General features: G+C 64.5%; 3 protein-coding genes across 6 annotated transcripts; 2 read left to right on the top strand and 1 right to left on the bottom strand.

The window, feature by feature from the left end:
- Positions 1 to 3,325: 3,325 nt before the first annotated feature.
- EIF1 (eukaryotic translation initiation factor 1) lies at positions 3,326 to 4,724 on the top strand. The gene is made up of 4 exons (XM_066981655.1): positions 3,326 to 3,488; positions 3,735 to 3,898; positions 4,039 to 4,140; positions 4,503 to 4,724. Exons 1-4 carry the CDS (start codon positions 3,458 to 3,460, stop codon positions 4,545 to 4,547), a joined length of 342 nt encoding a protein of 113 aa, XP_066837756.1. The 5' UTR covers positions 3,326 to 3,457; the 3' UTR covers positions 4,548 to 4,724.
- A 4,867-nt stretch (positions 4,725 to 9,591) lies between these two features.
- On the top strand, positions 9,592 to 10,604 carry LOC106047974 (gastrin/cholecystokinin-like peptide). Its single transcript, XM_013199734.3, has 2 exons — positions 9,592 to 10,199; positions 10,312 to 10,604. Exons 1-2 carry the CDS (start codon positions 10,001 to 10,003, stop codon positions 10,434 to 10,436), a joined length of 324 nt encoding a protein of 107 aa, XP_013055188.3. The 5' UTR covers positions 9,592 to 10,000; the 3' UTR covers positions 10,437 to 10,604.
- Positions 10,605 to 10,630: 26 nt separating this feature from the next.
- HAP1 (huntingtin associated protein 1) lies at positions 10,631 to 24,899 on the bottom strand. 4 transcript variants are annotated; one of them, XM_066981455.1, is made up of 17 exons: positions 24,759 to 24,899; positions 21,393 to 21,661; positions 20,692 to 20,886; positions 15,916 to 15,992; positions 15,679 to 15,795; positions 15,461 to 15,561; positions 15,198 to 15,306; positions 14,977 to 15,055; positions 14,736 to 14,866; positions 14,555 to 14,629; positions 14,329 to 14,466; positions 14,164 to 14,231; positions 13,913 to 14,080; positions 13,369 to 13,685; positions 13,047 to 13,265; positions 12,510 to 12,612; positions 10,631 to 11,716 (listed from the first exon to the last, which is right to left on the bottom strand). In XM_066981455.1, the coding sequence occupies exons 1-17, from the start codon at positions 24,809 to 24,811 to the stop codon at positions 11,323 to 11,325; spliced, it is 2,613 nt and encodes an 870-aa protein (XP_066837556.1). In that variant the 5' UTR covers positions 24,812 to 24,899; the 3' UTR covers positions 10,631 to 11,322. The 4 variants fall into 4 exon arrangements, with proteins under 4 accessions (XP_066837556.1, XP_066837559.1, XP_066837560.1 ...); XM_066981456.1 differs by lacking the exon at positions 10,631 to 11,716 and adding an exon at positions 12,238 to 12,419; XM_066981459.1 differs by lacking the exon at positions 12,510 to 12,612 and having other exon boundaries at positions 11,529 to 11,716.
- Between the last annotated feature and the right edge of the window lie 1,806 nt (positions 24,900 to 26,705).

Raw genomic sequence — 26,705 nt, 5'->3', positions numbered from 1 at the left:
GGACGAGGCGGTTTCCAGAATCCAGCCCCAGCCCCGAGCACCACTGCAGCGCCCTGCCTCCCGTGGGGCCAGGAAAGCAGGACACAAACCGCTCCGGGGCCTCTCCGCTCCGCCTGGTGACCCCAAAACACCCCTGGAAGCTCACCAGACACTGCCACGGCCCCACACCCGGAGATTTTGTCCTGTGCACAGAGCTCGTGTTCAGCCTGGAGGTGGTTTTATTTTATTTTATTTTATTTTATTTTATTTTATTTTATTTTATTTTGTTTTGTTTTGTTTTGTTTTGTTTTGTTTTGTTTTGTTTTGTTATTTTATTTATTTTTTCCAGGCACTGGGCACGAAAGCTCCTGCAGCAGCTCAGCCTTACCTGGTGGCAGAGCTGCTCCTGCACAGGAGAGCAGCATTGCCACCTCGTGGGGAGCCCAGGACAGGCAGCTCCCTCCTGCACGCCTGCCCTGTAGGATGGAAAACCGATGTTAAAAATGTTAAAAACATTTCTTTGGCAGTGTCCAGCCCCACACCAGCGCTGGGCCCGGCTCTGGTGCCCACACACTCGCCTCTTCGGTGTTTTACCAAAGGTTCTGCGGGTCTGGGGGCAAAGATACAAACCCTGATGTATGGTATGGATGCCAAATCTGCAGTGACACTGCTAAATAATCTCTCTGGGGCATCCTGGGCGTCCTGCCCCAGCCCTGAGGCCAGCCTGCCCAGCAGCAGGCAGAGCACAAGAGGCGGCTTTGACTGTTGGGGTGTCTGACTCCAAATACTATTAACGGTCCCCTTGCAGCCTTTGAAACGCACCCAGCAGATGCACTTGGAGCAAGATGCACTGGAAATGCCCAATTTCCCCTCTGGTGCCTGGGCAGCCCAGCATGAGGCTGCCGGAGATGGTTTCTGCCCCGGGAGAGGAGGAAAATCTGATCAGAAAGGGAGGAGCGAGAGCCACACGCCGCTCGCTCGTGGCGGTCGTGGAGCCAATTCACGGCAATGAAAATTTCAGCCAGTGCTCCAGCTGATCCATCGCACGGGGACACAGAAAGGCGACGGATGCTTTAGGAACACCGGAGAGACACCAAAATACAGCAACGCAAACAAGTCCCTCCACCTAGTGCACGATAAGTGCTTTATCTTAAGGCCCCCAGGAATGATGCGACATCCAAGCTGCGCAGCGGCTGCCAGGACCCACAGATGGCAGCACTCCCGGATGCCAATAACCTGTCAAAAAAGACACGATATGGCAGAGATGGCTCCAAATGCAGGGCAGGAACACCTCCGCAGCGGGAGCTGAGGCCATGGGAGATGTAAAAGGAGCTGATCAGCTCTGGGATAAGCAGTCCCTGGCACGACCCACGCCGACAGAGCCGTGTCCCCGTGGGAGCGATATTCCGGCCCTTTATGCAGCTCCGACCAGCTCCCAGGAGAGACTTTACGCTCCGTCTGGATCTATATGGCTCCTGACCCCGTTATTAATTGTGTAGGAGATTTGCTGTCCTTCGTATCTGGGGTTTCGGTGTATTTTTAGCACACGTAACACAGCTTTGGGCTGCCTGTGCCATCCATCTGCCAGCAGCCCCGTGCAGAGGAGGCGCTGGGAGACGCTCACTGGTTCGTGAGGGGTTTTTAGGCACACGGCAGGACCCAAGAAGGCTGGAAATGATCTCAGCAGCTCACACTGAACACCGACATGCAGGCTCCGGGCCCCCGAATTAGGATTTGGAAGCAGGATTGAATGCGTCTGGTTTTGAAGGGCATTTGGTCACATCCCCATCCGTGGGGTTTCGAGGAAAGGACCTGAGGCCACTCTTGGGCTCATTCCCCTGCTGAGATGGCTCCAGAAAATGCTTTTGTCTCGGCACATCACCAAAGCTTGCCGCCTTCCATGACGTGATCGGGGTGATGGGGGTGTCCCGACCGAGCCAGGACGTCGCGATCCCTCATCTGCGCAATATGGCCAGGACCGGGGAGGTGACAAGGTGCGGCCAGGCACCCGGGCAGGACACGCAGCAAAAAGGGGCTGAGTTCACCCCACAAGGGGACGTCAGCTTGTCCAAGCCCGAGGTGACAGGCAGTAAGCACGAGGAGCCCCGTTTCACCCGTTTAATGAGAAAAAAGCTCCCTGACCTCAGGGGCCCACACGAGGTGACAGGGAAGGGGGACGTGGCAGCGTCACCCCCTGGGACAGCGGCGGGTAGGATTAGTGGGGCTGTCAGGGATATAGGGACACAGCGTTGGCCGCCCCGTGCCCACACCATGGAGGTCACCATTGCCACAGGGCTGTCACTGAGGGGAAAGGGGCAGCGCAGGGAGGGGACACGGGGCAGGCCGCGGCTCACACCTACAGGCCCTGCCCTACACATGGTGGCCCTGCCCCACACGAGGACACGGGGCTGTGCGGGCCCTGTCCCCCGGGGGGCTGCTGAAGGGGGACAGAGGGAGCGGGGCTGGGGCTGGGTGCTGTCCCCAGGCCCCCCCCACTGTCCCCAACCCCCCCCATCTTCAAATCCCCTCCTCTTCCCAGGGCCCCTCCCTGTCCCCAAGACTCCACCGCTGTCCCCAGGCTCCCTGTATCCCCAGATCCGCCCCCAGTGTCCCCAGGTCCCCCCTGTCCCCAAGTCCCCTCCCTGTCCCCAGCCCCCCCTCATCGTCCCCAAGCCTCCTCCCTGTCCCAGCCCCCTCCCCCGTTGTCCCTAGGGTCCCCCCACTGTCCCCAGGCCCCCTTTTCATCCCTAGCCCCCCCAGCTCTCCCCAGCTCTCCCCTCCTGTCCCCAGCCCCCCCCTTTGCCCCCAAGCCCTCCCCACTGTCCCCATCTCCTTCTGCCTGTCACCAAGCCCCCTCCCCGTCCCCAGCCCCCCCTCACTGCCTCTAGGTCCCCCCCCTTGTCCCCAAGCCCCTCCACTGTCCCCATCCCCCTCCCTGTCCCCCAGCCCCCCCCACTGTCCCCAAGCCCCCTCCGTGTCCCCATCACCCCCTTCCTGTCCCCAGACCCCCCTCATTGTCTCTAGCCCCCCCCCTTGTCCCCAAGGCCCCCCCCCCACTGTCCCCAAGCCCCCTCCCCCGCCATGGCGCTGCCCAGGCCCCGTCGAGGCGCAGCCGCACCGCGCATGCGCCGCCCTGCCTCCCTCCCCACACCCCCCCTCCCCACCAGCGCCCTCCGCCGCGCATGCGCTCCTCTCCCTTCGCCCCAGCCAGGGCGCGGCCTCGCTCGCCCGCGCGCCGCGACCGCCCCCCCCAACTCCGGCGGGACAGCCAATCGTCGCCCTCGCTCGCCGTGCGTGCTGACGTCACGGCAGGAGGTATATAAGCCGGCAGCGGCAGTCCCGCCCCCCTGACAGCGTCTGCAGCCGCCGCCGCGAGAGCATCCTCCGCGCCCACCGCCGCCGCCTCAGCCACCGCCGCGCCGCCGCCTCAGCCGCCGCCCGCCGCCGCCGCCTCGCCGAGGGAAGGGAAGCGTATCGTATGTCCGCTATCCAGAACCTCCAACCCTTCGGTGAGCGCCCTTTGTGCGGCGGGCGGCAGGGCCGGGCCTGCGGCCCCTCCCCGGGCGGGCCCCGCCCCGTGGCGCAGTTGCTATTCCCGGGGCCGGTTGCGTCAGCCGGGGAGGGGGGGGGGGGGGAGGGAAGGGGAGGGGGAGGCGGGAAGGAGGGGGCGGGGCTCCGCGCTGACAGGCGGGCGGGGCGGCCAATGGGGAGCGCGGAGGGGCGGGGCGGCCGGCTCTGACGGGCGCTCTCCGCAGACCCCTTTGCTGATGCAAGTAAGGGTGATGACCTGCTTCCTGCCGGCACTGAGGACTACATCCATATAAGGATCCAGCAGCGGAACGGCAGGAAGACCCTCACCACTGTCCAGGGCATCGCGGATGATTACGATAAAAAGAAACTGGTGAAGGCCTTCAAGAAGGTGGGTGCAGCCCCGGGGCGTCGCGAGGCGGAGGGAGCCAGGCGGCAGCTGCCGGGGGCGGTGGTGGGGAGCTGCGGGGGCAGGTTTTGCCTTTTTTTTTCTACTAAACAATCCTTTTTCCTTTGTTTTTTTTCCCCCAGAAATTTGCCTGCAATGGTACTGTGATCGAACACCCTGAATATGGAGAAGTGATTCAGTTGCAAGGTGACCAGCGCAAGAACATATGCCAGTTCCTCGTAGAGGTAGGGTTTGTTTTGTTCTGGTGCACGTGCCAGCTAATTTTTACATCAAACGTGATTTCTTATTTTGATAATAATGCAGGTTTTCATTTTCTCGGCTTTAAGATGTCATGCTGATGGAGGCAGATCCTCATTTTCATGTCTTTAAAACATACTGATGGATGAAGGTCTTCCTGTTTTTACTGAAATTCTTAAGTAACATGTCGTCCAGCAAGGTTTTGCAATTGCAGGCTAATTTTTATCCCATATTTCAGGGGGGAGCAGGAGTTTGATGGTTCTACAGCGTCCGCAGTGTAAACAACACGTGGATTTCCATGGAGTCTTGTCTGGTTTGAAGTGCTTTAAAGTGCATTTTTTTCTTGCAGATTGGACTGGCTAAAGACGACCAGCTGAAAGTCCATGGGTTTTAAGTGCCTGTGGGTCACTGAAGCTTTATGCAAGAAGATTTCCTTACAATGAAATTCCCATCTGTCCCTTGTCATAAGTTTAAAACCAGCCGGTTTGTGTAATGTAACAATCTTGGGTCCACTGTTCAGTCTGGACTAGTGTAATTCAGTGATGTAATAAACTGACACGAGCCCATGCTATCTCGTCTTGCTGTCCCTCATTTAACAGAGGTAAATCGGGCGTTTGGCGCTGCCCGGCCTGAAGCTAAAAGTAACCAGATGTTCCAAGTTAAGCCAAGGGACTCGGCCTGTCAGTCCAGGGACCGTCCGGATCTCTCCTCAGTCCAGCGGCTCTTCCGTTTCCATGGACGGTAATTCTGGCGGTGCCTCCTGCAGTCCCACACGGAGCGAGGCATTGAGCGCGAGCTGTGGCATGGCCTGGGGAGACAGGACCTTCACTCTAGGCAGTGTTTGCTCCTGGTGGTAGAGGGATTTGGGGAAAAGTTGACTTTTGAACAAGAAGAGTGACTGAAGAGTGACTTCAAGGCTGGATGCCTGCAATTCCGGCCTGGCAGGTGCTGGTGTTGTACAAGCCCAAAGATACCGGGCAGTGTACTTGAAGGAACCAATACCTTGGGTTAAACTTTTGACAAGGGATCAATTTTGGACTAATGTAACAAGTATCGTTGTAGATAGAGCTGCAGAGCTTACGTGTTACTAGCAACTGCTGCCTAATGCCCTGTGAAGTAACAGATTTTTGGTTTCATTTTTAATGTTTTATGTAATGTATTTAAAGTCTTATTTAAATAAAAATGGTTTTCAAAAGCACTTGCTCGGTGGATTCCGTTGTGTTTTGGAGCCAAAATGCTCCGCTTTAAAGAGGCGGTGGCTCTGGGGGACTGGCGGCCTCTGGTGCTGTGTAAGTTGGAGCCTGGTGGGAGGATGAAGTGGGGTGGTGGGCGCTCTGCGCTGTACCGGGCTGCGTGTCCTAGGGTGACCCGGTGTAGGAAGGGGAAGGCAGAGCAACTGTGGCGCTGCGCTTCCTCATCCCTGGCCGAAGTCGAAGTAAACAGCCTGAGAGCGGCTGTTGAGTCATTCCCTCTTGGCTGGGGCCTGTTAACCCTTGCACCGGGTCGCGTGCTCGTTGCTTTCTCGTAAGAGAGGTTTCCAAGGTCAGCGCTTCTGCTTCCGGCCGCTGCCACGGGGAGGCCGAGGGCCGGTCTGGCACGTGAACCCTCGTGGGGTGCAGCACCTTCCTCCTCTCTGCTCAGCCACTGAACAAGGCACAAGGGAACGCTTTTACAACCGGCCTGCTGATGGGGGTTGGCAAACACAACGTGAAGTGTCCTAAAATCCGCAGGAGCGAGCAGAAACCCGTGTGTTTCCCCCTGCAGTGCTGCTGGTGGCTGTGTCCCGCGCTAGGGGGGTGCCGCTGCATTGCACCCTGCGTGCTGCGAGGGCTGGGGTGCTTGGGGACCTTACGACCTGCCCAGCAGCGGATACGCAGGGAGGCCCCTCGTGGTTTTTGGCAGCTTTCTAAGAACTGAGCTGTGTTTGTCCGCTGGCTGCTGTGAAGCTCCTGACTCAGCCTGGGTTCTTTGCGCGGCGCTCAGCCCTCTGCTGCCATTTACTTCCCTGTGAGACTTTGCTCTCGGACACGAATTTGCTGCAATTACACGAAGTGCAGGGGGGCGGCGGGTGCCCTCACACCCTGCCTGTTCCTGGCAGAGCACCTGCGGGCAGCGGTGAGGCTTGGCCTTCCTGCCTGCGTGAGCTCCTGGGGGCTCTCGTGCTTGGTGGAGCTTTTAACAGAACCCCTGTACGTGGAGCCATCCTTTGGTAGCTAACAGAACATGTGGTGTTTAAGCCGTGGGGTCAGGAGTGAAAGCTGAGGCCATCAAACATCCTCGGACGCAACCACACGCCCCCAGATCTGGTCTGGTCGTGCCTCAGTTTCTTTCACTGGGGGGTCACTGGCTAGGCTGGCTGCTGAGGCTCGGAGTGGGATGGCCTCAGGTTTGGGCTTTGCTCCTGCCCTAATTTTCTCCTTCCTTCCTTCCCACTCTCCATTTTGATGTCCGGAACCTTCTCCCTTCATCACAACCACTGCTCCGCAAACCCAGCTCGGGGGTGCTGAGCCCGACGTGCTCCCCGCTGCCCTTTGCCGGTCCTGCCTCAGCCCCTGCTTCCCTCGGTGGGCACGGCTGAGGCTGGGGAGCAGGCGAGGGACGCGGTGACATGGTCAGCACCGCGAATGGCCACTGCCACGGTGTCTTTTGGGGTGTCCAGGTGGGATGGAGCAAGCAGCTGGAGGAAGCTGGGAGAAGGGAACGAGCCGAGCACCCGCGGTCACTCTGCAAACATGCGTCAAGGCACTGCCGAGCCGATGGGCTGCAGGAAGCAGCCGCCGTGCCCCTGTCACCCTGACGGCTCATTTGGCCCGGATCGAGCCTTTAAAAGCCAGAAATTGCAAAACAATTTGTTTGTTCCTTGTAAAAAATGCTCCCAGGAGCAAGCCATCGATTGCTGCGGAGCACTGGATGTGCCGGGGCTCCGCTGCCTTCCTGCCCATTCAAAGCCCGTTTGTTTCAGGTTTATTTATTTGAAGAGGGCGAATATTGAGCTTTGCAAACACGGCATGGGTGGCAAGGGCAGGCAGCAAAGCTCCGGCGTGTGCCCAATCCATAGCGTATCACCGACACGTCGTTTATTGCAGGAGTGACACAAATGTCCTCTACAAACACAACGGGCTGAGGGTAAATACGAGAGGAACTATCGATGATGAAAGGAAATACCAAACCCAGTGTTTTGCCCTAGTTTAATGTTTGGCACCGAGCTCCTGGGACCCCCAAAAGCCTCCCCTTGGATGCGGGTCCCAGCTGTGGGGTCTGTGTGCATGGCAGGCCTGTGCCCAACAGGGACGCAGCCGTCAGGGTGTTCTCAGCCAGCACCCCTGGCCACACAGTGCTCCCCCAGCACCCATCATAAAGCCCAGCGGGGGGGGGGGGGGGGGGGGGGGGGGGGGGGGGGGGGGGGGGGGGGCAGCTATACACAAAAATCAGCACATGCATGTAAAAAGCATGAGCTGCGCATGATGCTTGTAAATACACACACACCACCTGTGCCATATATGCTGCAGCCATATAAACGCACACACGTATATGCAGAAGTCTATACACACACGCGCGCGCATGCTCTGTGATGGGGACTATCACCCCATGTAGTTTTCATCTGTATAAATACATACCTGTGTGTGTAGCTTTTCCAACCTTTATGCTTCTATTTTTTTATGTGTAAAGTTTATGGTGCATATGGCCCTGCCAGTGTGTGTGTGTGTGTGTGTGTGTGTGTGTGTGTGTGTGTGTGTGTGTGTGTGTGTGTGTGTGTACACACACATATGTGTATGGGTAGTTGTATGGTAGAGCTGTAGCTTTGTGTCTATTTCTATAGCTCACGACAGCTCTATGTAGCTCTACTTCTAGCTGTGTACATATAATTTTTCTACGCATTTATGTATGTAGCTCAATGTACCTTTATATACAGATAGCGATCACTAAAGGTGCCATGCAACCAAACCTACACACTCACACACTTACACACTCTCTCTCTCGCTCTCTGTCCACCTTGTGCTCCATATACCTATAGCTATGTTTGTTTATGCATATTCAGCTATCTATGCATGTTTGCCTATAGGTGTGTATGTAGAGAGCCAGTATATCTACATGGCTATTTGATACATATACCTCTAGCCATTTATATGTACATAAATATCTGTGTCTCTATGTGTTGCTAAGTGTATACATATGTGTGAGTGTATATATATATATACAGCTAGCTAAAGCAATACACGTTTCTGTCCATGTACATACAGCCATGACCATGTCAGAGTTAGTCTCTAGCCATATAAACACAGCTCTGTGCAGGCACATGGAGGTGCCTTTATATTGTTAGCTCTATATATGTGCATACATATAAGAACATGCCTATGTAAAGACGTATCGGTATATTTGCATATGTGCATGTGTCTTTGTATGCTTGGGTGTATAAATACATGTATCTCTGTACAGATATTGCTGTATGTGAGAGCGAGAGAGCATGTATATATCAAGCTGCGCATGTATGCACAGCTATCAATATACATATCTATGTAGCTATGCCTATATAAGTCTCTATCTAAAACTCAAGCTAGTCTGTGACTGTGATATATGCGTGCGTAGCTCTGTGGCTGTATATGTTAAAACGTCTGTGTGTGGGAAAGGTGGAATATGTGTATGTATATGTCTGTCTGTATGTGTTTGTGTTGCCGTGTGTGTATAGATTCATAGAATCATTTACTTTGGAAAAGATGTCTAAGATCAAGTCCAACCATTAACTTAGCACTGCCAAGTTTACCACTTAAACATAAGCATGTATATGTGTGTGTGTGTATGTGTAGTCACGTGTGTGTAAGTACATGTATGTATATGTGTGCCTATGTATCTGTGTATGTTTCTATGTGTATACACAAGTATGCATAGAATCATTTATGTTGGAAAAGGCATCTAAGACCATCCACTAATTTAGCACAAAGTTTACCACTAAACATGTGCCTGTATATAGTATGTGTGTGTATGTACACGTGTGTGTGAATATATGTGTGTGTAGAATCACAGACTCATTTACGTTGGAAAAGTCGTCTAAGATCCAGTCCAACCATTAATTTCAGCACTGCCAAGTTTACCACTAAGCAAGTGTGTGTATGTGCGTATACGTGTGTGTGTATGTGCACGTGTGTATGGGTGTCTGTACACACGTGTGTACCCCCCCTTCGCCCCCAGCCCCGCCGCAGAAGCCGCCCCGGAGCCCCGGCCCCGCCGCGCCCTGGGGGTGCCGGGCGCTGCGGGGCGCGGCGGGGCGCGGCGGGGGCCGCCTGGGGCCGCCCCTCCCGGGGAGGAGCGCGGCGGGGGGCGCCTTGAAAAGCGGGGCCGGGCTCGGCTGCAGGTGAGCCTGAGTCCTGCAGCCAGCAGGTGAGGGACGGGGGCAAGGCTGGGAGGGGTGGTGGGGGACATGGGGACAGGCTGGGACGCGTGGAAGGCGACCTGGGGACCAGGTGGGGGCACAGGGAGACCTGGGGACTGGCTGGGAGGGATGAGGGGGACATGAGATGGATGTGGGGCAACCTGGGGACCGGCTGGGAGGGATGGGGGCGGACCTGAGATGGATGTGGGGCGACTTGGGGAACGGATGGGAGGGATGGAGGGGGACCTGGGAGGGATGGTGGGGACATGGGGACCTCCTGGGATGCACGGAGAGGGACCTGGGGACCAGACAAGGGGACAGGGAGACCTGGGGACCATCTGGGATGGTTGGAGTGGGACTGGGGACCAGCCATGCGCTGGGGATGAGCACCCCACTGCCCCACATGCACCCCACTGAGCTGCTGGCCTCGCTTTGGGGGCTGCAGCCCCTCTGCTCCCCTTCCCCTTCTCTCCGCAGCCATGAAGGGAAAGGTGTGCGTCGGCCTCGTCCTCGCCGTCACGGCGACTGCCTGCCTGTGCCGGCCGGCCGCGGAGGCACCGGGTGCCGCAGGGGACCCCCGCCGGCTCCCCACCAGCCTGGTCCGGCGGGACTGGCCCGAGCCCCTGTCCCAGGAGCAGCAGCACCTCATCTCCCGCTTCCTGCCCCACATGTTCGCAGGTACCGCGGCCCCACGGGAGGCACAGGGCGGGCAGCCCCAGGGGGTACCCCGTAAGGCACAGCCCAGCCCCAGCCCCGGGTGGCTCTGACCCCTCTCTCTTTGCCCCAGCAGAGCTGAGAGACCGCAAGGGCTTCGTGCAGGGGGACGAGGGGGCAGAGGCCCTGCACGACCACTTCTACCCCGACTGGATGGATTTCGGCCGCCGGAGCTCCGAAGACCCGGCTGATGCCTCATAAGCATTGCCCCTGCCGCGCAGAGCACTGGCACCCTTGGTGCATCTTTCTTCCTGCAATAAAGCTTTGGCACTACGGCCTCTGCTGCTGGACTCTTTGCTGGGAAAAAGCTGGGGGCAGCGGGCTCAACCCTCAGCCCCAAGGGGAAGCACAGGGCACAGCAGGAACACACAGCTACAGACACGGCACACAGGAGCTGCTTCAGGTCTTCACATTTATTCAGCAGGGGACAGGGCACGGCTGGGGGTGAGGGACAGAGCCGGCACGAGTGACAGCTACACCCTGAGACACTCGCCGCAGGCAGCCCCCGAGCAGTGCTGCTACTTCTATGTGGTGGGCAGGAAAGAGTTTTAAAACCATTTGCTTTAAAAGTCAGCCCAGATGCTGCCCAGCCGTGGTGACGGGGGTCTCATCCTGGCACACACAGCGCCTCCCAGCCTCGAGCACAGGCAGATCACCCTTTGCTGCAGCTGCGACAGCTCCCAGGGGGACAAGCTGCACAGGGGCCAGGCGCAGCAGGAACCAGAACAGTTTTTATTGCCAACAACTGGCTCTGCTAAAGGGTCCACAGCCCCTGGGTGGGGACAGGGCCAGTGTCCTCCAGTGCCCCGAGCATCCTGCACCTGGGACCCCTGCAGCTGCAGGACTCGGGGCTGGGGGAGCAGCGCAGGGGGACCCTGAGGCATCACAGCGTTGTGTCCCTGCAGTCAGGGCAAAGCCCCTGCAAACCAGTGCCAGGCCCTGGGGCACCACCAGGAGGCAGCCGGGGTTTGGGTGATGCCCCCCCCGGCCAGGCAGGGACCAGGAGCCTGTCCCGTCTCTGTGTCCCATGGATGAAGATGAAGAGGAGGACACATCTCATCCCAAGCTTGCAGGCGCTGCTGTGCCATCACGTCGGCGCATCCCGGCCGCCCCTGTGCTCTCCTCGTGCGTAGGACAGCTCCCCTCTGGCCACCACCTTATCCAGCCCCAGGCGGCGCAGCTTCTCCACCAGGTTCAAGCTGAAGATGCTGCTCCTGGGCAGGGGTCGCTGCTGCCCCCCAGCCCCAGGGAAGGGCTGCGGAGAGCCCTGGGGAGCAGCTCGCTGGGGGTCCTGAGCAGGGAGTGAGGGGGGCCACCAGGATACGGCTGAGGGCACCGAGGCAGAGATGCCCCGCACCAGCAGGAGCCTGACGAGTCCCAGGGGGGTGCTGGGGGGTCCGGGGCTGGGCACCTCTGGTGAGGGGGTGCAGAGGTTCAGCCTCTCAATGGGCCCACAAGAAGGCACGACGGCGTTATACCGACTGGAGGAGGAGAAAGAGAGAGCAAGGGGGGGGGATATCAGGGAGGTGGCTGGAGCTGGGGGGGCTGCAGGCAGAGCTCGGCCCCTTCTCCTCCTTCCTGCATGCTCATGGCCTGGGCAGGGGGCAGCTGGGGGGGGCAAGGGGCTGGGGCAGCCCCCAGGCAGCAAGGAGAGGAGGGGGCACAGGCACTGCTCCGCGGGCATTTGGAAGGCAAAAGCTGTCCCTGGCTAACAGCAGCCAGCAGCCTCCAGCTCACCCCAGCCCCCACCAGGGCCACATTCGGGATCATTAATTAAGGTGCCTGGTCCTCGCTCCAGCCCAGCCCCGGCAGGAAGCAAGGGGGGTGGCAGAGCTTTGCTCCAAGCCCTGCCTGGCTGCTCCAGCACACCCTGGGAGAGGCCCCAAGTTCTGAAGCAGCTGGAGGAGGAGGAGGAGGAAAGGAAATCCATGTCAGCTCCCAGAACAGAGCCCCCCAGGCACCCAGGAGCAGAGGTTGCTCTTGCCCCCAGGGCTGCTCCCCAGGACCCCCCCCAAGGAAATCTCTTTGTCACATGAATGAAGCAAGGGGAGGCTGCCCCCAGCCTCGTGGCTGTCACCGAGCCCTGGGCAGGCCGTGGCTCGAGCTGTGGGAGTCGGGGACGTGTCCACGAGCACCTCTCAGGGCATCAGCAGCCGGGGGCCCCAGGAGTGCCGCATCCTGGAGCTGTGGGAGGGGGGCAGGGGGCGAGAAGGGGAGGGTTAGGGGGGGAGCAGGGGACAGCGGTGCAGGCGGTGGGGGGGCCACGCGCCTTACCTGGGTGTCACCGTGGTGAGCTCGGTGGTGGGGTGGAAGATGTGGCAGGTGGTGATGGTGAAGGTAGATGGGGTCTGGGGGAGGTTGTTAACAGAGAGGAACACTGGAAGGGACAGGAGACACGGGGTTAACGGGCAGGGGGGTGGGCGGGGGGGGGGTCAGGAAAGGGGGCGCATGCAGAGGCAGCGAGCAGGGTGCTGGGCATGCAGGAGCACCAAGAGGAGCAGGAGCACCAAGAGGAGCACCAAGGCTCGGCTGAGAGCTGTCACGGCCAGCAGAAACCCGCGCACAGGGCGCGCACCCAGCTGCGTTTCGGTCAGCACCCGCTCAGCGGGGGCTCGGAGCCAAATTCTCTCCCAGCCCCCCCTTCCCTGCATGCCCCCGCGGCCAGAGCATCCCCACGGGCAGGCAGGGGCAGAAGAGAGGGACGCTGAGGGGTGAGGGAAGGCAGCAGGAGTGTGCGAGGGGTAACTGCAGCAGGAGGGCAGGGAGGTGCCGGGGTCCGCGTCGCCCCCCGTCCCCTCGCCCCGTGCTCACCCCCGGGGCGCTCCTTGGCTTTGGCGGGTGTTGAGGTAGGGAGCAGCTGGAAGGAGGCGGCGTCCACCTCGTCCTCCTCCAGGTCGGTGAGGCTGTACACCTCCTCCAGGTCGATGTCCAGCTGCCTGAAGTCTTTGGTGAGCACCCCGGGACGGGGCACCAGGATCCCCCCCAGGTTGGGCCGTGCCAGCTGCTGCCAGTGGTGGAGCGTCACCGAGCCTGGAGGGGGGGGGGACACACACACAGCAGAGGGGGGCTCAGCCGGGCCCACGAACACCTCCAGGGCTGCACGGGGGCACCAAGCAGCCCCCGTCACCCTCACCTTCCAGGGGCTTCACGATCTGCAGCTTGTCGGGCAGGTAGGTGAGGGAGCCGAGGGAGAAGCCGGAGCCGGCGGTCAGCTCCGAGCCCCCCGAGTGGTTGGTGCCGGTGGACACGATGCTCTCGTTGGGGGTGAGGAAGCCGCTGGAGCTCTCCCCGTCCCGCAGCCTCCACAGCTTGCGCTCCCGCTCGGCCTCGAAGAAGGAGCGCTCCTCCGAGGCATGGCTCTGCTGCCGCGCCGACAGCCGCTGCACCGCCGCCTCCAGGTCCCGCCGGCCCGGGGCAGCCCCCCGGGGCTCCTCGACGGACCCCTCGCCCCTGCCAAGGGGGGGGGGGCAGCGTCAGGGGGGCTGGGGAGGGGGCCACGGTCCTGCAGCGGGGCCCCCCCGAGCCCCCCCTGCATCCACCCTGCCCCAGTTTTGCAGCACAATCCATGCTGCAATGGGATCAACATCACAGCAATACCCCAGCCCCTCCGCAGGGGTAGCGGCTCCATCACAACCCCCCCCCCCCCCCCAAACCACCACCACCTCCCCAGCACTCACGGGGTGCCCTCTGAGCCACAGAAGCCAGCGGGGGGGGTGTTGCCCCCCCTGGAGGGGACGGCTGACAACTGCTTGGAGCTGGGCATGTTCAGGGGAGACTCGGAGCACGACCTGGCTTTGGCCGCCTGGTTCACCGCTTTCACCGTCTCGAAGACGCGCAGGTAGCTCCTGGGGGCAGGAAGCAGGCGGGGGTGGATGCTCGAGCCAGCCCCCCCTCCCCAAGACCCCCTCCCCGAGGGGCTGACGCTCACTTGTAGTCCGAGGAGGAGCCGTCTGTCCCCTTCCTCATCGTCCCCTTGATCTCAGCTGCCAGCGAGTCCTGGAAAGGCAGGGGACGGACGCGGTGTTGGCAGGGGAGGGGGGAGCACGGAGCCCCCCACCACCACCACCCAGCCCTGCCGCGGCCCCGCGCTCACCAGGGGCAGCAGGCTGGGCGCGCCGTAGCGGCTGACGGTGCTGTTGGGGAAGCTGCGGCCGCGCAGGCTCTTCACCTCCTCCTGGGCTTCCTGCAGCATCCCGCCGCACTCGGTGTACTTCTCCTGCAGGTCCCGCAGCTGCAGGGGAGGGGGGGCACAGCTCAGTGCACGGCCCCCCCAACCGTAGGGGGGGGACCTGCGGCCAGCCCCCACCACCCAAGCTCACCTCTGTCCGGAGCTGCTGCTGCACCTCCTTGGCCACGGCCAGGTGCTGCTGGAGCTCCTCCACCTCCGAGCCGTACTGCGGGACGGGCAGGTCAGGGAGCTTCGCCCTGTGCCCCCCCGCCCCCCAGCACCCCCCCGGCACAGGGCAGGGGACACGGAGGGGACAGGGAGGGGACACTCACCGCACGGCACTTCTGCTGCAGGTCCACCACCTGCGCCAGGAGCTGGCTGATCTCCTCCTGCTGCCGCGCCGTGTCCTCCGCCTTGCGGGCCAGCTCGTCGGAGAGGCAGACGACCTGCTGGCTAGCTTCGGCTGGGGACAGAGCGGGGTCCGTCACCGCAGCCCCCCGCAGCGATGCCCGGGGTCCCCCCCACCCCAAAGCGGAGCTGCCCCCCCCCCCCCGCCGGCCCAGCCCCACGTACAGAACTGCTCCACGCAGTCGATCATCAGCTGGTGCTCCTGGTCCTCGTACTGGCAGGTCTCGATTGCAATGTTGGTGGCCTGGGGGAGAGGACGGAGGGGCTGAGCGTGAGGGGCAGCACCACCAGCCCCCCCAGGGAGGTTTAGGACTCACCCCTCAGCCCTTCGTATCCCCCCCCGACCCAGCCAGCTTCGCTGCCGGGCACCCCGCGTGTCCCCATACCTCCAAGCGAAGCTTCTGGTTCTCCTCCTCCAGGCACTTGAGTTTCTGCTGCAAGGTGTCGTACTGGAAGTACTGCTGCAGGGACGAGGACGACTCCTGCCGGCGCAGCCTGGGGACAGCGTGGAGGGCGCTGAGCACCCGCAGTGTGGGCAGGATGGGGTCACCCACCAACCCCATCTGCAGGGCCCCAGCCCGACACCTCCACCCGGCCCCCCCCCCGAGCAGCCCCACGGGGGTGGGCGGCGGGGCAGGGACCCACTCACGGCGTGGCGGTAGCAGAGGTGGGCTCGCTCTCCTCCGTGGTGGTGGTGTAGAAGTGGAGCAGGTCGTCCCGCATGGAGACCTCGTGGCGCAGCTGCGCGATCTGGGGTGAAGAGAGGGGACATCAGGGCACAGGCTGGGGGCCACAGCCCCCCCCCCCCCCGGCCAGGCTGGGCACGCAGTGGGGTGAGGGCAGCGCTCCGTGCCCAGGGGCTGGTACCTCCTCTTTGGCCAACTCCAGCTGCTCCTCCAGCAGCTCGTTGCGCTCCGTCAGGCTCCGGTTCTGCTTCAGCAGGGACTGCCCGATGCGCGCCGCCAGCTCCAGGTCCCGCTCTTTCTGCGAGGGACAGATCTGTGTCAGCTGGGACCCGTTCCCTCTCCGCCCCCTCTCCTGCAGCCCCCCTGGCCCACCCCCGCAGCCCCAGGCTCCCCATGCACGGAGCATTTTGCGGCGTACCTCGTCCAGCAGGTTGGTGACGGCATCGATGTCGTGGTAGGTCTTGGTGATCCTGACGGCCCGCTCGGTGCACAGGACTGGGGGAGGAGGGCAGAGGGTGAGCCCCGCTGGGGTGGGGGGGGCTCAGCACGGTTCCCCTGCTGCCTCCCCCCTGTGCTGCAGCTCCCCCAGCACCACGCGTTGTCCCCTGCGCTTCGCAGTGATGGGGACAGGAGGTGGAGCTGCTCCACGCTGGTCACCAAAAAGGACTTCTCTGCAGCAGGGTGCAGGCAGAGATGCTCACGAGGGCACTGTGGGGAGCGGGGCACGCTCCCACCTTGCCCCCCTGCATCTCAGGGTGGTGGAGACGATGCCAAGGTCGTCTGGTCACAGCCACCACCCTGCCTGGACAGGCCAGCAGCCCTGGCACAGGACACACGGCCAGGATGGAGAAAGGCCCGCAGCGGAGACGGGGTTGGAGGCGACATCTCCAGCAAAAAGCCAGGCTGGTACCAACAGCGATGTGTGGCACGGCGCAGCGCTGGGAGGCAGCGCCACCTCCACTCTGTCCCCAGCCCCCTCCCCAGGCCTCCCCGCCAGCAGCCAGCCCTGCCCTACTTTCTCCAGGGGGCTACAGACCGAGGCAGAGCCGAGCGCAGGGATCTGCTCCAGCCCCTGCTTTGGTACCCAGGAGGCAGGGGACGGCCCACAGCATCCCCATTTCCACTGCCCTGGGGGGGACCCAGCACCAAAATTCATCCTCGGGGGATGTTGTGCATGCACCCACCCCGCTGCCCCTCCAGCTGCAGGGAGGCAAAGAGCAACGCCTGCGATCTGCCACGGGGCAAAGGCAGCTGCAGGCTGTGGCCCCAGGAACAGGCAGCAGGAACACCACGCTCGAGGCTCGCCTCCCCCCAGTATCACCACGCTCGAGGCTCGCCTCCCCCCAGTATCTGGGTCTCTGGCACAGACGGGCGGCGCGGGGCCGGGGCCGTCTGTCCGTCCCCCCAGCCCCAACCCCACCGACAGCACCTGCGGACGCTGCCAGACGGCGCCGGGCACGCACCCAGATGGCAGCGCCGGAGCTGCGCAGCAGGAGGGAGCCAGCAGCGAGCACGAGGCCCCGAGCCCTGCTTATACCCCAAGCCCTTTCTGCGCCCTACAGCCGCTGCCGACACCCCCAGCTTGTGTCCACAGCCTCACGGGCGCGTGCCTCAGTTTCCCCCAGCAGAGCGGCGCACGCCCCACGTGTTCCCCCCCCCCCCAGCCCCAGCAGTGCTCCCCCAGCCGGGGGGGGATGTCTGGGGCAGGCAAAGTGGGTTAACGGGAGAGGCTCAGCCACACAAATCCCATTACGCCGCCCCAGCTGGGGTTGTGTAATGGTGCGTGCATCGCCATGGCAATGCCCCCACTCGCCACCCGTGTCCCCGTCCAGCCCCCAGCAGGCACGTCCATGGGGAGAGGGGGGGCCAGCCCCAGCCGCAGCCCCCTCCCCATGCCCCAACAGGGCCTGGTCCCTGCAGGGGTCCCCAGCTGCACCTCGTCAGGCCACTGAGCTGTTAATTGGGAGTAATTAGAGCATGAGCATCGTTATGGCGTGAGCAAGCGGCAGGCCCTGGGAGCCGCAACACTGGCGGACACGTACGCACCCGCGCCAACCGCCGGGGCCTGATCCGGCACGACACAGGGTCCTGCACCCCACAGGAGGGCAGCCCCCCAGCCCCTTGGGGACACAGCACTGGGGGACCTCTCCCCATCCCTCCACTTGCCACCACTGGGGCACCAACCACCCTTTTGGGGGAACATGGGAATCCCCATGGGCAGCAATTTCCCCCCAGTGAGCGGGGTCGTGGGGGGCTGCCAGCCCCCTAGGGAAAGGCACCGTGGCCCCAAACACCGGGTCCCAGCCTTGGGGCAGCACGGAAAAGGTGACAGCAGCTGCTGGGGAGACCCCAGCCCAGCACCTCCCTAGCACCACAGACCCAGCCCCAGCCCCAGCCCCGGACCCACACCAGCCCCAGCCCCACTCCGCGCACCCCCGGCCCCGGGACCCCTCACCTTCCTCCAGCTCCCGAGCGATGGGGTCTGCGTCGCCGCCCCGCTCCGCATTCCCGTTCAGCTCATCGTAGGCAGCGGGGCTGCTCCAGATCTCCATGGTGCCGTGCCGAGCCGCTCGCTCCCGCCCCTATTTATGGGGTCGCCCCGGCTGCGCGCACCTGCCCGGGCGCATCCCGCCGGGGGCGGTGCTGGGCTGGAGCGGGGCGGGGGCGGCGGGGCCGGGGGCTGCCCGCTCCCCCCGGTACGGCCCGGCCCGGCACGGCACGGCACGGTTGGGCTGGCAGCGGCAGCGCGCTCCCCGTGCGCCTTGGGGACCCGGTCCCGCTGGGGGCGCTTGGGAGCCGCGCTCCCCATTCTGCGCCCCGGACCTTTGGAGCACCCCAAACCTTTGGAGCATCCCAGGAGACTCCCCCCGCCGTGCAGCCTAGGATCAGGTTCTTCTGGGGAGCACCCCATCGACACGCTGCTCCTCATCAGGCACCCTAAGGCAGGGGTCCCCATCGGGGCACCCTGGGGACGTGGTCCCCATCAGGCACCCCAAGGCAGGCTCCCCATCGGGACACCCTGGGGATGCGTTTCCCACCAGGGTGGTCCCGCTCAGCCCTGGGGTGCTGTGTCCCACCTCAGCAGGACTTGGACACGGCGGGGTCTGGGCACAGCAGCCCCCCATGGTGCCAAGCTCTGACTGCCAAGAGGGGACACTGTGGGGTCGCTGGCTCCTGAGCACCAGCTTTGCAGGGCTGACCCCAGCTGGGTCACGCACGGGTGGCCCTTTGGAGGGACAAGGAGGGGTTTCAGGACCCCCATCCCAAACCCCGCCTGTGGGCAGTGCCAGGTCACCACGGCGTGCTCCCTGCCCTGCACCTGGCCAGCCTCATTCTTTCACCCCAAACTGTCCCCATTGTCACTGACAGCGCACAGCAGGATGCAAATGCTGCACGCCTGGGTGCCCAGTGCGGTGCTGGGACCCACGGAAAGGCTTTTCCATCCTCCTCAAACCTGCCCCGCTCAGCAGCCCCTTCTGAGCCCCATCACAGGCTGGCACACGCCTGTCCCCCGTGGGTCCTGGGTGCCCCACGCTCCCCGGCTGGCACCCCCAGCACCTCCCCAAACGCGCTTGTGCAGAGGCAGCGCTGAGGCAGGGGAAGCTGAATAAATCACTTGAATCATGGAGGAGCTGGCTGCCACGTTGCGCAGGGGCGGTGGGCAGGAGGGCAGCGGGGTCTGGGACCCTACGGGGCTGTGCAGAGCCACGGGGCGCTGAGCGGGGCCGTTCTCCAGCAGGATGCCGGTAATGCCAATGCACACAGTGCCTCCGCCACCGCCTGCCCCTGTGCCTTTCCTCGTTAGCACTGAACTGATCAATGAATCGATGAGGCTGGGGCCGGAGCTGCCCTTCAGCAACACACGATGCAGTTGCCTGCAGGATTCCCACCCGCCGGACCGCACTCCCCTCCCTGTATCCTATCCAGGACCCTGACCCCTGACCATGTCCTGCCACAGCCACAAAACCCTTCCGGAGCTGGGGTAGGACCCAGGCGCCTGCAGTGCCACCCTCTCCCCTCTCCTTGTGCGGGTGGTTTCTGCCTGGGGATGTCGCAGCCCGAGGGCAGGGACTCGCCCCGCGGGCACCCCAAGGACACAGCCTGTGTCTCGTGGTGGACGGGCAGGAGCCGCTTCCTCCTAATCCCCCGCTGGGGGATTTGCTCCTCCGTGCAGGTCCCCCGCGTCCCTGCGCAAGCAGATTACAGGGGGCTATTTCTGATGGCAGCTTAAGGGTTTTGGGGGGAAGGGATGAGGGAGCACGGGCCCCTGCCACACCGCTAAGGCACAAACGTCACCCAGGTGCCAAGGCACAGAGGAACGTGTCACGGAGAGGGATGTGACACGGAGAGGGACTTGACACGGAGAGGGAACGGCGACACACGGGGTCCTGCTGAGCCGGGCACACCCCACCGGGCACCACACAAGCAGGGCTGGGGGCTCAAACCCACCCGAGGTCACTGCAGGACTGGGGTTCGGGGGGGGGGGGGCAGAAACACCCTGGGGGCGGCCCCAAGCACAAGCAGGGGGTGGCCCCCAGCTCAGCCCCTCGTACGTGGGCAGAGGGAGCCTGGCTGGCAGCGGGGCCCAGCCCCGTCTGCCCCACATCCATCCCCCCCAGCCCCTCGCTCTAATCCTGCCCCCACCACACGTGCACCAGAGGCAGAGGCGCAGCACAGATACGTCCCCTCTGTGGTGCCCACCAGACCCTGACCCCGTGCCGGGAACGGGTCTCGCACCAACATGGTTGGGAATCGCCCCCTTCCCAGCCAGGGGGCTGCGGGGTTCTCCCCCCAGGTGCCCGTACCCCACAGGGCTTTGCCGGCAGGAGCAGCCCTACACCCCCCGGCCGCTCCAGGCTGTGTTTGGTGACACAGCGGCACTTGGGGCCACCAGAACACCCGTCAGAGGTGGCCCTGCTGGTGTGCCATCCCGGAGAGATGCAGGGCACAGGGAGTGGGGACACGCTGGGGTCCCCGGGAGCTGTCGGAGGCTCTCTGCGAGCGTCCAGCTCGGCTCAGCAGAAGCTGCTCCCAGAATTAGCCCGGGATGTTCTGGGCAAGGAAATCCATCCCGGCAATCCCGTTAGCGGCGATTAACTCCCCCACTGCCCCCGCAGCCCCCGCCCGGCCCAAACACTGTCACCTGCGCCCCACTGCCCTCGCCCAGCCCCACGGCGCGGGACGGGGCACTCACGGAAGTACTGCAGGGTCTCCGCGATCTGCTGGGGGGTGAGGGGGGCTGCGGGCTCCGGGGGGGCAGGGGGGGCTCGCAGCCAGTCGTCGTGGTCGTAGCCGAAGACGGTGTCCGCCCGCAGCTTGTAGCGGGGCAGCTGCTCGCCCAGCAGGCTGATGATCTCCACCTCGGGGACATCGCCACCGCTGCACAGGTCTGGGGACAGAGGGGCACCGGGTCAGCCGAGGGGTGGGGGGATCCGGGACCGGGATAGGGGGGCAAAGAAATGGGGTGGGGGGCAATGGAGGAGAGCTTCTTGCACCCCTCGGACCCGTCTGTCCCCTCGGGGTTTGGGGCTGGTGCCACCAGCAGCCAGGTCACCCCCAAAGTCACTCATGCGGTGCGTGGGGGAGTGGGGGTCCCAGCGCTGGGTGGCACACAGGGCCCCCCCCAGCTCTCCCCAGTCCCCCTCCCCTCCACCCCCCGCTTTCTGCAGGAAGGGTCCTGCTGCCATCTCCTGGCCGCGCTCAGCCCAGCCAAGCGGTGCTGGGGACACCGGGGACAGGGACACGAGGTGAGGGACGCCGGGATGGTGGCTCAGCAATGGCCACGCGATGGGGCCGGGATGGGGGGGGGGAGGGGACCAGGACGGAGCTATCCCACCCCTGACCCCCTGGCCCCGGTCCCCACGGACACCCACCGGCACCACGGGCTCTACCCACCGGTGATGGTGACGGCATCGCGACGTCTGCCCGCAGCCGACCCGTGGGGCACGGGGTCAGCGTGGGGCAGGGCAGCGAGCGGCGAGGCCGGGCCGGACGGGAGGCAGCGGGCGGGTGGGCGCTGGCCGGGGGGCGTCTCTCGCGGGACCGCGGTGTCCAGTTTGGCTGGCGTTACGTGGGGGGGCCGGCTGCCATGGGGGGACGCACCTTCCTCCCTGGCTCCCCGGAGAGGTGCTGGCAGGAGGCAGAGTCCCTGCTCCGGCCGGTGCCTGGGGAGAAGGAGCTGTTAGGGAGATGTACGGGGGACGAGGGACACATCCTGCCCCCCAGCCACACGCTCAGGCACCCAAGTGGACCCTAAGGGTCCTCCCCACCAGCTGAGCCCCTCCCTGGGGGCAGCATCACGGTGGCACTGCTGGGTGCTGGGGCTTGGGGAGACCTGGACAGCAACGCCAAGACTCGTCCCATGGGCCATTGGGGACACAGGGGGACCACGGGGACAGCCCCCAGCTCAGCCCCCGCTGCCCCGGGTTGCTGCAGGGCAGTTGTGGGGTTGGCGCAGGGTGGGCGTACCTGCTAAGCGCTGCTCCGCACCACCGAGCTGGTGGCCGCTATGTGGCGCGGGGTCCCGGCACCAAAGCAAACACTTGGTGACGTCCGGATCGGCGCCAGCTGGGGGGGAGGATGCTCCGAGGGGACCGGGCAGGACCCTGCTCCCCCATCCAGGTGCTCGGCAGCGGGTGGACACGGCTGCGGTGCCGGCAGCTCTCGCGGGAGCCCTCGGGAGCCCCACCTCGCAGAGCAAAGTTCAGCTGCCATCCTCCACCCCATCGCCGGCGAGACGCAGAGCGCAGCCCTGCCGTGCGCCCAGGGCAGGGCCGGGCAGCTTCTGTGGCCGTGCCAGCCCAGCCATAAACACATCATGAGACAGGCCATAAAACCAACATGTTCCCGGCATCTCCAGCGATTCCAGTTCGGGCTGTGGCCACTGCTGGTCCCACCGCCGCGTGGGGCAGGAGCCCCCCATGCCAGCCCCGTGCCCCCATCTGTGCTGCAGCGGGGGGCTGCAGCGTGCGGCAGCCCCTCGGCCCCGGGAGCGGGTCCAAGCCGGGCACGTCGCTGCCCTCCCTCCTGGCACGTGCTCCTGCCTGGCTGCTGTCACGTCCACAGCACCAGGGCTGGGCCACCCTGCGCCTGGGCCAGATCATCCCCGGCACATGGGACAGCCATGGGGTGGCAGAGACACCCCAAAGCACACCCGCAGGCCCTCTGCCCCACCACACCAGGACCACCAGACCCGGCTGCCCCAATCCTGCCCCGTGCTGCCCTAGAGAAAGGCTCCCTGGTGCCAGTGGCTCTCTCCCTCCCCATTTTTCCCCCGAGAAGGAGAGGGACCAACCGTGCCGAGGTGTCGGGCTGCCGCTGCCCCGCTCCCTCGCTGCCGCTGGCTCTGGGGAGCGAGCCTCTGCGTCAGCACAGAGCCCTGCGTCTCCTTTTGGCCCAGCTCCTGCACATCCATTAACTCTGCCCGGGCAGGGGACCTTGTTCAGACACGTGCGAGCAGCTCCCATCGCCCCCGGACCCCGCCAGCCCACCAGCGTTCAGCCACTGCGGTGCCCACCGGCTGACTTGGGGACGCCTCCCACGGGGGCTGGTGGGGGGCACAGGGCGAGAGCAGGGGACGGCGGAGCTGGGGGTGCCCCGACGGCGGGGCAGGAGTTGCAGGGCTCATCCCGTGCCCTGGTGCACGTGCAGACCTGCACTCGCTGCTCCTTGCCCTGCTCCGATGCTGTCATGCAGCTCCTGCCCGGGCTCCTCCGTGCAGCGCAGCCGTGCTGGAGCTCCCCCAAATCCCCTTCCCCACCCCGTGCCGAGGAAGCTCGGCAGCAGCTGAGCCGTGCTGCGGGCGGCCGGGCTTGCTACGGGCTATTTTTTCCCCCCAGCTGCTGCCGCAGAAGCCTGAGGCTGGGTTGGGGAGCAAGGAAACTCTGCAAGGGCATGGGTCAGGGGGAGGCGGCTGGAGGGGCAGAAGGACTTGGGGAGCTAACCCATGGGGACGCACAGCTTCGTGTCACCGCACGGGAGGGACAGAGGCTCCCAGGCCTGGCTGGTGCCGCTGCCCAGCGCCTGGTGTGGCTGCTCCCACACCCAGCGCTGCGGAGGAGCAATAACAATGCTCAGGGCGAGGGCAAGGGTGAGGCAGCGGCTCAGTCCCGGTGCTGGGATGGGGGTGACGACTCTGCTGCCCTGCCCTGGCCCAGGGGACGTCCCCAGAGGAGTCCCTGCAGTGGTCCCCGGCCTCGGAGCATCCCAGCTATGGGTACAGCCACGGCTCCTGCAGCCCATCAGATCCCATCCCAGAGCGCAGGAGGCAGCCTCTGACCGAAGCATCTTTCAGAAATGGGCCTCTCCCCGCATCCGAGGACATCGGGGAAGGACGTCTGCCCCAGCAGGTAATCCCTTGGGCTGCCTCGCTTCCCAGGTGGAATTGGGACCCCTCTTCCCAGGTCTCAGCTCCGGCTCCACCACCTTTGCTGCGTTGTGGCCCCCCGGGCCCCTGATGCTTTGTCACAGGCACCAGACCTCACCACGAGTGACCCCACGGTGGGTTTTGGGCGAGCGAGCGGGCTGAGCCCCGCGCCTCCCTTCCCCCTACAGAATTATCCTCGGTGGCATCAACCTCTTCCCGTACAGCAGGAAAATCCCTCCCCGCTCCTGCCTGCAGACTTCCTGGTTCACGCATCGGGGACCACAAAACACAGCCAGAGCCCGGCTCACCGCCTCCGAGCCCCCTCCCCGGCCCCGCAGCCAAACCATGGGGACGGGGAATGGGGACCCCGTCCCTGCTGCCAGCCCCGAGGCCACCTAAAGCCGAGAGAGGGGAAAATCCCACCCGGGGTGGGAGACTTTGTCGGCAAAGCTGAAAACTTGTTCGTCGTGCCGGGGCTCCTGCGTGGGAGTGGGGCTGCAGGGATGGGGAGAGAAAAAGTGAATTATTGGGGGGGCCCCGCAGCCACGGGGACCGGCACAGCCCGGCACGGCTTGGGGGGGGCTCCCGTCGGACCTGGGCGGGGGGGCTCAGGGTGCCAGGAGGTGCCGGGACTCGGTGCTCCGGGGGAAAACGGAGAGAGCAGAGGGGGATAAAAGGGGGGGATAACCAAGAGGGAGGCACGGTGATAACGGGGGGGCCCGGTGCGCCCGAGAGCGCCGCAGCTCGGTGCGCCCCGGCGAGGGGCCGGGGTACCGGGAGAACCGGGGGCTGGGGGTACCGGGGGGGGGGTACCGGGGGGGTACCGGGGGGGGGTACAGGGGGGGTACCGGGGGCGGCGGCCGGGGCTGCCCCGGGGCTGCGCGGGGCGCACTCACCGCTGCGCGCTCGCTGCTCCCGGCGCGGAGGCGGCCGCGGGGCCCTCGCCCATCGCTCCCGCGGCCCCGCCGCGAACAAAAGCCGCTCCCCGGGCAGGTGCGGAGCGCGGCCGGGCATGCCGGGACCTGTAGTCCGTCCCGCCGCCTCCCGGGGCGCCCCCCCAGCCCGCCCCGGGGCCCGGTTTCGCGCTGAAGCCCCCCCCCCGGGCACGCAGCTCCGGGGGGACCCCGGGAGAGGCGGCAGCTTCGCTGTCCGCAGCCCCCCCTAAAAAAATTCAACCCCCCCCGTCGGTGCACCCACCCCCCACCCCCAAGCCCCGCCGCTGCGGGATGCAGAGGAAGGTGGGGGCGATGCTCGCTGCGCGTCGGGAGGGGGGGCACCGGCACCACCGGGCAGCGGCCGGGGCTGGGGGGGCGCGGGGGTGACAGCGAGGGCCCCCCCCCAAGCTGGGGAGCTGCGGTCCTGCCGCGGGGAGATGGGGGGGGGGGGGGTCCGGCCCCGGTACTGCCCAGCCTGGGGCGCCCGGAGCATCCCTGAGAGGGGTCGGGATGGGGCGGGGGGGGGGCACCGGGGGGGGGTCCGGGCTTGGCACGGCCGGAGCTCCAGGGAGAGCGGAGCCCCGTGGCGTGCGGAGCTGCCGGCAGGTGGCAACAGGGGGCCGAGACGAGGGGAGAGGCAGCCGAGGGCTGGGCGAGGCGGGGGGAGCCCCGGGGGGGTCCGCGGGCAGGGGTCGGGGGAAGGTCCCTGCCTCCGGCCAGAGCCCCCCCCCCCCGGATACTGCAGCCCCGGGTTCCCAGTGCAAGGCGGCAGCGCCTGAACCCCCCCCCCCGCAGCTGGTTCGGCTGCTCTCCTGCACCCCCCAGCCCGGGATGGGGGGGTTCTCCCCATTGCCCACCACTGGAAGCATCTCCTACAAGCAAAGGGATGCTTGGCTCCAGCCTCACGCCCCCCAGCCTCGGCCCCCCAGCCTCGCTGCCCTCCAGAAGCGTGCTCGGTCCTGCTGGGGCTCCCACACCCCCCATAAGGCAGCCACTGGCTGTGCTGTTTTGCTGAGCCCTGATCCTGGCACAGGCCGGGGTGGGAAGCGAGGCTGCATCCCCGCTGCAGCGGTGCTTGGCCACAGCCCTGGGGCTGAGCTGGGTGCAGGATGTTCCCCCGCCCCAACGGGATGGTGCTGGAGGCAGCCCTGCTGCCCAGGCCGGCTCCTCTGCCCTTGCCCTTCAGCTTGTCCCTGCCCCAGGCTGCTGGGGTTGCGCATCACAGAGCGGGGATATGGCCCTGAGCAGCTTGAGGTGAGCAGGATGGCAGCACAGCACGTCGGATGTGCAAACCTTCACACCCTGCCCTGCCCTGCAGCAGCCTGGGCCCCCGCCTCGCCTCCCCACCACGGCAGAGCTGAGCAAAAAACACAAGGCTGGAGCGGGGCCGGTGCTGACAGCAAGCGGGAACAGCCACAACGTTGTTCCTAGTTCCCTTTGATCACAGCCCCCGTCTCCCAGCACTGGTGGCAGCCGTGTCCACCTGATTAGCGTCTCGCCAGTGGCTGCACAAAACGAGCTTTGCTACAGCAGAGCGCACGCAGCTGCAGGGAGCTGCCTCCTCCGTGCCATGCCGGTGCTGCGCATCTCGCCCCACGTGCACTGATTGCAGCACCCCGAGCCACCGGGCGCAGCGCAGACAGCTCTGCGTGCCCCTAATGCCCTGGTGGCATGGGGCTGGGCTCTCCCCGGGTCCCCCACCGCTGTCCAAGGAGCATGCACAGCCTCCGGCTGGCACAAGGCAGAGGTACAAACCCAGCTGGGACAGGGATGTGGGCATCCCAGGGCCACCCGCATGTCCCCCTCCCACCCCCAGCATGTACTCAGCAGTAGGTAAAACCATCCCTGCCTCTGCAGGCAGCCTCACACGGACCTGCCGCAGGTTTTCTTCTCCTGCCGGGCTCATCC

This window comes from Anser cygnoides, chromosome 22 (genome assembly GCF_040182565.1).
Source record: "Anser cygnoides isolate HZ-2024a breed goose chromosome 22, Taihu_goose_T2T_genome, whole genome shotgun sequence".
NCBI lineage: Eukaryota > Metazoa > Chordata > Aves > Anseriformes > Anatidae > Anser > Anser cygnoides.
Note: the sequence above shows the minus strand (reverse complement) of the source record. Positions and strands in the feature narration are given on the sequence as shown.

Coding starts and splice junctions, on each gene's coding strand:
- EIF1 (XM_066981655.1), top strand. CDS start 3,458: ATGTCCGCTATCCAGAACCTCCAACCCTTCG. Junction 3,899..4,038: donor TGGTGAAGGCCTTCAAGAAG/GTGGGTGCAGCC, acceptor TTTTTCCCCCAG/AAATTTGCCTGCAATGGTAC. Junction 4,141..4,502: donor TATGCCAGTTCCTCGTAGAG/GTAGGGTTTGTT, acceptor TTTTTCTTGCAG/ATTGGACTGGCTAAAGACGA.
- LOC106047974 (XM_013199734.3), top strand. CDS start 10,001: ATGAAGGGAAAGGTGTGCGTCGGCCTCGTCCTCGCCGTCACGGCGACT. Junction 10,200..10,311: donor CCTGCCCCACATGTTCGCAG/GTACCGCGGCCC, acceptor TTGCCCCAGCAG/AGCTGAGAGACCGCAAGGGC.
- HAP1 (XM_066981455.1), bottom strand. CDS start 24,811: ATGGGCGAGGGCCCCGCGGCCGCCTCCGCGCCGGGAGCAGCGAGCGCG. Junction 15,796..15,915: donor TCACCAACCTGCTGGACGAG/GTACGCCGCAAA, acceptor TGTCCCTCGCAG/AAAGAGCGGGACCTGGAGCT. Junction 14,467..14,554: donor AGCAGCAGCTCCGGACAGAG/GTGAGCTTGGGT, acceptor CCTCCCCTGCAG/CTGCGGGACCTGCAGGAGAA.